Here is an 11,094-nt window from a genome sequence, read left to right on the forward strand (position 1 = left end):
AAAATATATTTTTACATGGTGATCTTCTTGAGGAGGTTTACATGGAGCAACCTCCGTGTTTTATTGCTCAAGGGGATGTTGGAGCAATCCCGATAGTCCGCGGGACCATGTATTTTGGTGTTTGGGCAAAGGGTTTAAGTTAGGTTCACCCTTGTATTTGATATGTGTATTTGAGTTGTGTAGGTTTGCAGGATACACATGTGACTCAGGTTGATGCCTTCGAGTCCGGTGAAGGATGGAGCATCCGAGGGACCGTGGACAAGGCAACGAGGACAAGGGTCGAGGGAAGCGACTTCGAGGCATACGCGAAGGATGGCATTGGGGACGAGCCGCGGGCTTGAATGCATCCGAGGGACGAGAGCCAAAGGAAGTAGGCTTTAAGGCAAGAGGTCAAAGCTTCAAATGAAGTGTCAAATGAGTTATAAGGGTGAGGGTACGAGTGCATGAGAGATTGTACTCGGAGTAAAATCCTAGTTTTAGGGTTTTACTATAGCAGTACTGTAGCGCTACTGTAGTAGTACTGTAGCGCTACTGTAGTAGTACTGTAGCAGTCGACTGCATGTTTTAGCAGTCGACTGGTGCAGTCGACTAGGGCAGTCGACTGGCAGCGAACAGAATGTCTCTGTTCACTCGGTTAGTGTGGAATCGAGCCGTTGGGATGTAACGGTCGAATTTTCACAGAGGACAGTCGACTGCATGTTTTAGCAGTCGACTGGTAGGCGGGGTTTTCCAACCCGTGGCCTATATAACCAAGCCTTGGAAGCTTGGTTGAGGTTGACGAAATTAGTGGTGGGTAACCTCTAATTAGTAGTCAACTAGTGCCCTAGCAATCCAAGTGCTCTTGATCGAGTTGTGGCGAGGTTTCTCCACCGACAAGGAGGATTGTGCTAGCCGGTGTTTTGGGGGATTAATCCACCGACGGATTGAGGGATCGTCCACCTTACGGACAGCCATGGAGTAGGAGCAAGTTATCTCCGAACCACGTAAACGAGCTTGTTAGCGGTTTGCATTCTTTCTTATTCTTGTCTTTAGTTTAGCTTGTTTGTTTTGTATTTCCGCTGCGCAAGCTAACAAGTGTAGGAAGCAAGGATTTAGGGGTGCCGTCTATCCAACACCCCTTCAAGCCGGCCGTCCGATCCCCAACAGGGGAGTCTTCTGATCTTGTATGTCGCCTATGGAAATCTTTATATGACCTTAAGCAATCATCCAGAGCATGGTTCAGTAGATTTAGTACTGCAATTCAATAGTTTAGCATGACGAGACTGACCATTCTATTTTTTATCACCACTTATCTACTGTTTGTATCTACTTAGTGATTTATATTGATGATATCGTCATCATAGGTAGTGATCATCTCGAGATTTCACAAGTAAAACAACATCTTTTCAAATATTTCCAAATGAAGCATCTCAGCTAACTCAAATATTTCTTAGGGATAGAAGTAGCACAGTCTAAAGATAGGATCATCATATCCCAAAGGAAATATTCAATAGATATTCTGGAAGAAATAGGAATGTCAAACTCAAAGATAGTCAATAACCCTATGGATCCTAATGTCAAGCTCCTGCCAAATTAGGAGGAGCATCTTCCAGATCTTGAATGGTATAGACGATTAGTAGGAAAACTAAGCTATCTTGCTATTACTCATCCATATATCTCATTTGCAGTAAGTGTAGTAAGTCAGTTTCTCAACTCTCTATGCAAGGAACATTGGAATACTGTGACTCGCATTACTCGATATATCAGAGGTGCACCAGGAATGAGTCTTTTGTATGAAGATAAATGACATACTCGAGTTGTTGGATATTTTGATATAGATTGGGCAGGATTTCTCATTGATAGAAGATCCATTTCTGGGGTTTGTATATTTATCGGAGATAACCTTGTTTCTTAGAAAAGTAAAAAGCAGAATGTTGTGGTAAGATTCAGTGCAGAGGCAGAGTATCGAGCTATGGTCATAGCTAGTCAAGAGCTTATATGGCTAAAACTGTTGTTTCAGAAACTAAGGTTTGGAGATGTTACACAAATATTACTTATATGTGACAACAAGCAGCCATGCATATCGTCTCGAACCCAATTTTTCATGAGAGGAGAAAGCATATTAAAGTTGTCTATTATTTTGTCAAAGAGAAAGTCATATTTGGGGAAATATCTTCTAGATTTGTCAATTCACATTATCAATTAGCAGATATACTCACTAAGTTACTGAATGGTCCTCGAATTGACTATATATGTAACAAGCTTGGTGCATATGATCTATATTTTTTAGTTTGAGGGGGAGTGTTAGAATATTAAAATATAGCTAAGGGTAATTTTATAATTATGTTGTATATCTTTTTCTCTATAAAAATCAATAACCATGTAGTGTCCATGAGGAATTTTTTCCTAACATCTCTCTAGGCCTGTTCAACCGGTCGGTTAATCGGTTTACCTGTTTATCGGTTCCGGTTAATTCCGGTTTACCATGATTTATTTAAAACCGGTTAACCGACCGGTATCTTACTGGTTCTACCGGTTCCGGTTGAACCGATTCCGGTCGGTTAACCGGTTCCAACCGAGAACCGGTAAAATCATGCATCAAAATTCTTCCTCACCTTTCACCCAAATTGATGGAGCACCTGTTGCATTTGCGACTAGAAAAAGACATCGCAATATCTTCACAGTTTCTGCAAAGTTATCCATCAAAATACTCAACACAAACTTTGTTGGATATATAAGAAAATACAGGTTTCTGAGATAGATGTTGAGGAAGATTGTATGTTTGTGACCTGTATTTGGTGACATACTGTGTCTGTTTGATGGATTTAGGCATGTGATTTGTGTAAAGATCAAGGTACTTCTTGTGGAAGAAGGAAGCCTTGGAGAGCACCATGCTGTAAGTGCCCGTCCACCACACCAACCACCACCCTCCATACTTGTAACACTCTTTGTTGTTGTCTCTCTGCACAAGGGAAATTGAGGATGAGCTGCACGAACCAAATCTGTCAGACGACAAATGAAGAAGTAGTTCAGATCCTCTGTTCTGAAACCTCTCTGTCCCCATGTCCCACTGCCGATCGGACGGTCCAGATCATATCTCAAGGATGCCTTGCACATCATAAAGATACTGCACACATCTTAAAGATGTCATGATGCCTTGAGATGTGATCTGAACCGTCCGATCGGCAGTGGGACATGGGGACAGAGAGATTTCGGGACAGAGAATCCGAACTAATGAAGTAGTTCGGATCCTCTGTCCCGAAACCTCTCTGTCCCCATGTCCCACTGCCGATTGGACGGTCCATATCACATCTCAAGGATGCCTTGCACATCACAAAGATACTGCACACATCTTAAAGATGTCATGATGCCTTGAGATGTGATCTGAACCGTCTGATCGACAGTGGGACATGGGGACAGAGAGATTTCGGGACAGAGGATCCGAACTAATGAAGTAGTTCGGATCCTCTGTCCCGAAACCTCTCTGTCCCCATGTCCCACTGTCGATCGGACGGTCCAGATCACATCTCAAGGATGCCTTGCACATCACAAAGATACTGCACACATTTTAAAGATGTCATGATACCTTGAGATGTGATCTGAACCGTCCGATCGGCAGTGAGACATGGGGACAGAGAGATTTCGGGACAGAGGATCCGAACTAATGAAGTAGCGGTACCGTTTGGACTTGGGTAAGTTACTTAGTAAAGTGGGTTATTGGGCTTTTTTTTACAAATTAATTAATTAAAGGCCCAATTAAAAATTTCCTAAAGAAAATCGGTCGGTTCCCAATTTTACCGGTTTACCGGTTAAACCGGTAAAAAAAATCCAAAACCAAGAACCAACCGGTAAACCGATTAAAACCGGTTAACCGGTAAATCGGAATCGGTAAGCTACCGGTTCCGGTCCGATTTTCGATTTATCGGATTTTTTACACAGCCCTACATCTCTCGTTTATCTTTTCTACACATATGTTTCAAGAAAGTTGCAGACTTGCATTACTTGCCTCACTCTTCTTGGTTTCTACTAAAATCACTTGTTTTTTTTAAACTTAGTTTTGGAATTTATTGAAGAGATGCCCTTCAAAATATTCATAAATTGTTAGAAAATAAATGAAAGAAAAGGATTTAAGTGTGTAGCAGTAGCACTTTACCATCTTTTATGGCCTCACAGTCAACAAAAATAATATTGAAATAGTTGACACTAAAACTGTCTGGATGTGTAGATTGGTACTTTGAATTAATATACTGATGTGTATCCGTATAATTGTGGGTAATCATTATTTGAGTATGCTTAATTATTGTTAATTATTATTTGAGTATGCTCAATGGATGAATCGATGTATCAATAATTAGTGTTCTAAAAGTAATTTATTTATTGCAATTATTAAAATTATAATCCATAATGTTTCATGCATTAAAACTGGTTAATATAATTAATCCTATCATTGATTAATTTAAAAATTCTATATATATTTGTTAGTATTTAAATTATATTTGTTTTTGTTTTGTTAGATTTGCATCGTGAATTATGATAGGAAAAAGAAATTTTGAATTTGGACGTTTGAAGAGGTAAAGGAAAGAAAGACAAGATTTTTGCAAAATCTCTTATTGGGTCCATGGAAAAGTACATACAACTTGTAGTTTTCGTAGTTGAAGATTTGACTATTATTACAAATTCGAATCAAAATTTGAATTCTGAGAATGTAGTTGCTAATCAAATTTTGATTGAGAATATAATTTTGAATGATGAGATTCAAGTAAATAATAATCATGAAGGAACTGAAATTGAAGAAAATTATAATAATGGAATGGAGGATGCAAATGATATTGAAAATTTGATTGAAAATATAGATATGAGTTGTGAAGTATTAAATGATTTGTTTGATCTAGGAAATTGGGAGAATCATATGCTTTAAAGAAAGATTGATTTATTAATAGAGAGATATCCAAAAAGAGTTATGGATATTGTGTATCCGGTTAATGACCATGGTAGAAGCTTCAATGATAGACATTATAATTGATCTTTGTCAAATAGAGAAAAACTTGATACATCATTGCTAGTGTTCTCTCGGAAGAAGGATAACATGTTTTGCTTTTGTTGTGTGTTATTCAAAAGAGATAAAGTTACATCAAGTCCTTTGACAACAACTATAGGTTATGGTAATTGGAAACATATTAACATGAGACTTAGTGAGCATGAAAGAGACACTGATCATGTAAATAACTTAACAAACTGGATGGAGGCAGAAACATGATTGATAAAAAAAAACTAGCAATTGATTCTTCTAATCAAAAAGTCATTGAGAAAGAAAAAAGATTTTGAAGAGATGTTTTGAAGAGAATTATTAGTGTTGTAAAAACTCTCACTAATAGTAATTTGGCGTTTTGTAGAAGTAATGAAAAACTTAATGATCATAATAGTGGAAATTTTCTAAGTATGATTCGGATGATTGTTGATTTTTTATCCGAACATGGAAGATTAAGAATATTCAAAATATTCAAAATAAATTAATACTTTTGTTGTCAAGCAAGATTAAGAATAAGATTCTTGAAATCATTAAGGAGTAAAATACTTTTCTATAATTCTTGATTGTACTCCGGACATTAGTTATGAAGAACAAATATCTCTTATATTGAGATATGCTGATATTTTCAAGACACCCATAATAGTGGAGTTCTTTATTTAATTTTTGAGAGTTGCTGAAACATCAAGGGATGCACTTTACAATGAGCTTAAATCAGTTTTGGGAATATTTGAACTTGATTTTAATGACACGAGATGGTAGGGTTATGATAATGGTTCAAATATGAAAGGACAATATAATGGAGTAAGCATCATAGTACTTAAAGAGTATCCTAGTTCATTTTATACTCCATGTAGTTGTCATTCTCTTAATCTTGCCCTTTGTGATATGGCTATGAGTTGTGTTCAAGCTAAATCACTTTTTGTAGTGATACAAAGAATTTATAAATTATTCTCCGATTCAATAAAATAGTGGTAGATCCTTAAATCTTTTGTAAAAGGTCGCAATAGAAAAAGACTTACATTAAAATCATAGTTGGATACACATTGGGGAAGTCATCTTGATAGCATAAAAGCTGTAAGATTTCATGTTCCTCAAATAAGAGATGCACTATTGCATCTAGTAGAATATAGTGGTGATGCAACAACAGTGAGTGATGCGGGGCCTTTAACAAATTATGAACTTTAAAGTTTTGAATTTATTGTGAGTATGGTAATATGATTTGAAGTATTGTAGAAAGTAAATAAAGTCAGCAAGATTCTCCAAAGAAAAGATATGACTATTGATGAGGGTATTAGTCTCTTAAATGTTTGATTATCTTTTTGGAAGAATAGACAAATACTAGAGAGACACGTTTAAGATAGTACGAACATGTACTTAGACGACCAATAAATGCTCCAGTTAGATGATGTGAAACTATGATAAACATTCATATCAAACGAGGAAGAGGAAGACCAAAAAAGACTTGGTTAGGAACAATAAAATAAGATAAACTTTATTTAAATATAGATGATGATATAATAGAAGATAGAGCATAGCGTAAAAAGATTCATACAACCGACCTCACCTAGTGAGAAAAGGCTTGGTTGTTGTTGTTGTAGACAAATACTAGTTTTGAAGCTGCGAAGAGTGAAGCTAAAAAGATTGCTTTAGGAATAAAGGTTGAACCCATATTTCGTGAAACTCATATTCATCATAGAAAAAAAATTCTTTGATGAAAATTCTTGAGATAAACCAATACAAGGAGCTGAAGAATATTTTCAAGTAAATTATTTTTTACAGATAGTTGATAATGCTCTTTTGTCACTCAAGACAAGATTTGAGCAATTTCAGAAATATGAAGAGACTTTTAGATTTTTATTTAACTTGATCAAATTGAAAGACACATATGATGAAAGTGTTGGTTATATGTGAATGGAAAAGAGGTGGAAAGGAAAGAGACTCCATTATAAATAAGACTTTAGTCCTATACTGAAAGTTTCAAGGCATATTGGTTGATTTATATTGGTTCACATGCATGTATGATGTGAACAAATGCATGGAAAGAGACTTTCTCTCACGCGTGGGTGTGCAGGGAGGCACAAATCCAGAACTCAGATTGTACTATACCAAGTTGACTTGTATATGAGCACGATCTGTGCATATTGAATGCTTTGCCCAAGCGAATGAACCAATATTTCACCATCTGAATCTCTTTTTGCTACCTACTTAAGAGTATAACTGAAATATTAAAATGAAATTAATGATGATTTTGTAATGTCTCGACATTACTGGCAGATTTTATAACGTCTTGATATTAATAGTGACATTAAACCCAACATTAAATACTCATAATTTGATCATTCATTGTAGGCTAGGTGAGAGCTCATGTATAAGGAGGCTGGATTTTGAGCAAAGGGAAGAGTAATGGAAGATAACCAAAAGTGAGAGCAATAGTAAAAGAATTCCTCCACCTTCATTCTCCAATTCTTTTCTCTTAGTCATGCATCGGCTCGGTTGAATTACTTGTGATAGCACTTAGGTACATTCTCAGTTTACCATGAACAACCAATGCTTGGTTGTGTGGATAGTTTTGCCGTTGTATCATGGAAAATAGACGAACCGAGATAACCTCAAAGCACACAACTGGAGGTGGGACAAATCTATTTCAAGGAAACTGTGTTAAACATAGGCCTCGACATCTTCCTCAGCGAATTCTTTTCCTGATTCGACTGCTCATCGCATTGACTCTATGACTCGGACTATTGCAAGATTGCCAGAACCAGCTCCGCTGATAGTCTGAGATTATCTGCTCAGGTCATTGCAACATATAAGTTAGAATTAATTTTATGTAATTTCAATTCAATAATATTTTCCAGAATCTCTTGCAGATTGTCCAATAGAGAGTTTGAGCAATTCATGTGCTACACTTGAATATTTTTTGAAAAATGAGGATGATTATGATATTAATGTGCTTGAACTATTATCTAAATTGCAATTACTCATAAAAGCAGTGCTGAGTTAGATTACCAAATCACTTGAAGTCTTGGAGTAAGTTAAAAATTTGTATCATGTGTTTTCTAATATTTGGATATCTTATAGAATATTATTAGCTATATTGGTTATATTATTGGTTATAGTAGCTCTGCTAAAAGAAGTTTTTTAAAGTTGAAATTGAAGTTTTTTAAAGTTGAAATTGATAAAGAACTATCTTGGATCAATTATGTTATAAGATAGATTGAATAATTTAGTTATATTGTCTAATGAAAAAAAGGATGACAGCTAAGTTTAATTACGATGTTTTAATTGATAATTTTGTACAATAAAAAGTAGGAAGACTACGGATATTTTGTTGTTATATTTAGTTTATATATGTCATTTTTATAATTTAATAAATTTATATGGTATATTGAATATTGATGATAACTATATGTATTTAATTATCAGCTCTAATATTTTTATATTTAATAAAAAACTTATATAGGATTTTCATCTTCTTAAACCTTCAGTTTGTAGGAGACGGCCTATCCTCCTGCCACGTGGATGTACCCCGTAGGTGCACACGCAGGCGCATAAAATGAAGTTGACTTGGTCTCATGCTTTTTCTCTCAGAAAAGTTGACTTGATTGAATAATCAATTTATGGTCTGAAAAATTTGATAAAAAAAAATCGCCTTTTTAGAAAATATCCAAGACCTCCTATTTATCCCCTTCCATCCTTTATCTACTTGACCGTCAGCTATTTATGCCCTTCCATCCTCTACCTTTGCTGCCATTTATATAAATCTAAGAGGATATTTAGAGAATATTTTAAAGAGACGAATAGATAATCTTTTACGATAATAATCTAAAATCTTCCATAATATTTTGATATTTTTATATTTGTAGAGGATAATTTTAATTGGTGATTAAATTATCTTATTAAGGTAAAGTCTGAAGTTAATGAGATCCAAATTTTAAGCCGTGTTTTATTCCAAACAGGCTCCTTCATTTTATCTCTTCCGCACTTTGCTTCCTCCTTCCCCTCTATAAAAGCCACGCCTTTGCCCCGATCGATCGCCAAGTTCTTCCCTTTCTTCTTCTCCTCGAGGATTTTGTGGATCTGCGGTTGGGATGGAGATCGATCTCACGCCCAGGTTGTCGAAGAAATCTTACGGCGGCGACGGCGGCGCCTACTACTCCTGGTCGGCCGAGGAGCTGCCGATGCTACGCGCCGCCAGCATCGGCGCGGCGAAGATTTTGTTGGAGAAGCGCGGATTTGCGCTCCCCAGCTACTCCGATTCTTCCAAGGTCGCATACGTCCTCCAAGGTGAAACCTTATTCGATTCATTTGCTCTCTCTCTCTCTCTCCCTCGTCCCCCATTTTGCTTTGGAATTAGGGATTTTGGTTTTGGGTTTAAAGTTGCGATCGCTTCTGTGGATCGTGTTATTTAGGGCAAAAAAACCTAAAAAAAATCGCTTTATTTTTGCAATGGATTGCTTCTCTCTTCCCCCATTTTGCTTCAGCACGAGTAATTTTGATTCGGGATGTCTTTTTGATTCAATCTCGTTCCTCATTCGATTGTTTCGATATTCTTTTTCAGAAAATTGTTCGACTAATGCTTCTGAAACTCTGTCGCTGAATGGCTTTTGATCCGCAGGTACTGGAACTTGTGGAATTGTTCTTCCGGAGGCCGCAAAAGAGAAGGTGCTCACAGTCAAGAAGGGCGATGCCATTGCCCTTCCCTTTGGAGTCGTCACATGGTGGTTCAACCCCAACGACGCTGAGCTTGTGATACTCTTCCTCGGAGACACTTCGAAGGGCCACAAAGCCGGGCAATTCACAAACTTCCCCATCACCGGCAATAACGGCATCTTCACCGGTTTCAGCACCGAGTTCGTCGGCCGTGCTTGGGACCTCACCGAAGATGACTCACGGGACCTTGTCTACGGCCAAGTCAATTCCGGCATCATCAAGGTCAAGGATGGCCAAGCCATGCCCGAACCTTCGCCCAAGGATCGCGACGGCATGGTCCTCAACTGCGAGGAAGCACCTCTAGACGTGGACATCAAGAACGGCGGCTGCGTCGTGGTGCTCAACACTAAGAACCTGCCACTAGTCGGACAGGTCGGCCTCGGCGCTGACCTCGTGAGGATCAACGGCCACGCTATGTGCTCCCCGGGGTTCTCCTGCGATTCGGCTTTCCAAGTGACATACATCGTCAGAGGCAGCGGCCGCGTTCAGATCATCGGCGTCGAAGGCAAGCGAGTCCTCGAGACACATGTCAAGGGCGGCTACCTCTTCATTGTGCCAAGGTTCTTCGTCGTCTCAAAGATTGCTGATGCCGAAGGAATGGAATGGTTCTCCATCATCACCACACCAAAGTAATCTTCGCTCAACCATATTTAATTTCATGGCAAACCTACAAGAAATCTACCATTGCTACTCTAACAAATTGTTTTTGTTCCTTCTACAGCCCAGTGTTTACTCACCTGGCCGGAAAGACCTCGGTGTGGAAGGCAATGTCTCCCGAGGTATTGCAAGCTTCGTTCGACACCACCCCCGAGCTCGAGAAGCTTTTCCGATCGAAAAGGACGTCGGATGAAATCTTCTTCCCTCCTTCAGAGTCAAGCCAGTAGTTAGTTATTTTCCTTGAGTCCAAATAAAGCTCAGCGCAACCGTCGTTCAGCACTCTGATAGACATCGTTTGCTGTCTTCTTAATCTCTACAAATTAGGCTTTAATGGTCTCTGTTATGACTGGGATCTTCTATTAATGATATAGTTAGTGTTCTTTTTTACCCTATATATGAATGGTTAATGACCTATTTAACTTATTTGTTAATCTTATGAGTTTGTTAGAGGTGACTTTTTGGGAAAAAAGATATATTTAATTAAATTTATATTTAATAAATTAATTTATAGATAACTTTGTTAATCGTTCTAGGATAATATAAATGAGCTTTTATAGGATGGTAAACGTGCCAATCCGAGTTTTGAGATATTCAAAATTATTTGATAAGGTAACTGAGTCGAGTCGAATTTAAAATGAATCAAGCTTTTGAAATAATTATTCAAGTTTGGCTTGATTTATTTTTTATGAGCTTGAGTTTTTTTGAAGCTTGGCTTATTT

The 11,094-nt window shown here is 37.6% G+C and overlaps 1 protein-coding gene across 1 annotated transcript; it reads left to right on the forward strand.

The window, feature by feature from the left end:
• The first annotated feature begins 8,995 nt into the window (after positions 1-8,995).
• LOC121996566 (glutelin type-D 1-like) lies at positions 8,996-10,798 on the forward strand. The gene is made up of 3 exons (XM_042550574.1): positions 8,996-9,292; positions 9,624-10,347; positions 10,440-10,798. Exons 1-3 carry the CDS (start codon positions 9,097-9,099, stop codon positions 10,600-10,602), a joined length of 1,083 nt encoding a protein of 360 aa, XP_042406508.1. The 5' UTR covers positions 8,996-9,096; the 3' UTR covers positions 10,603-10,798.
• Positions 10,799-11,094: the final 296 nt, after the last annotated feature.

Source organism: Zingiber officinale, chromosome 6A, assembly GCF_018446385.1.
Source record: "Zingiber officinale cultivar Zhangliang chromosome 6A, Zo_v1.1, whole genome shotgun sequence".
In the NCBI taxonomy this organism is placed as follows: domain Eukaryota; kingdom Viridiplantae; phylum Streptophyta; class Magnoliopsida; order Zingiberales; family Zingiberaceae; genus Zingiber; species Zingiber officinale.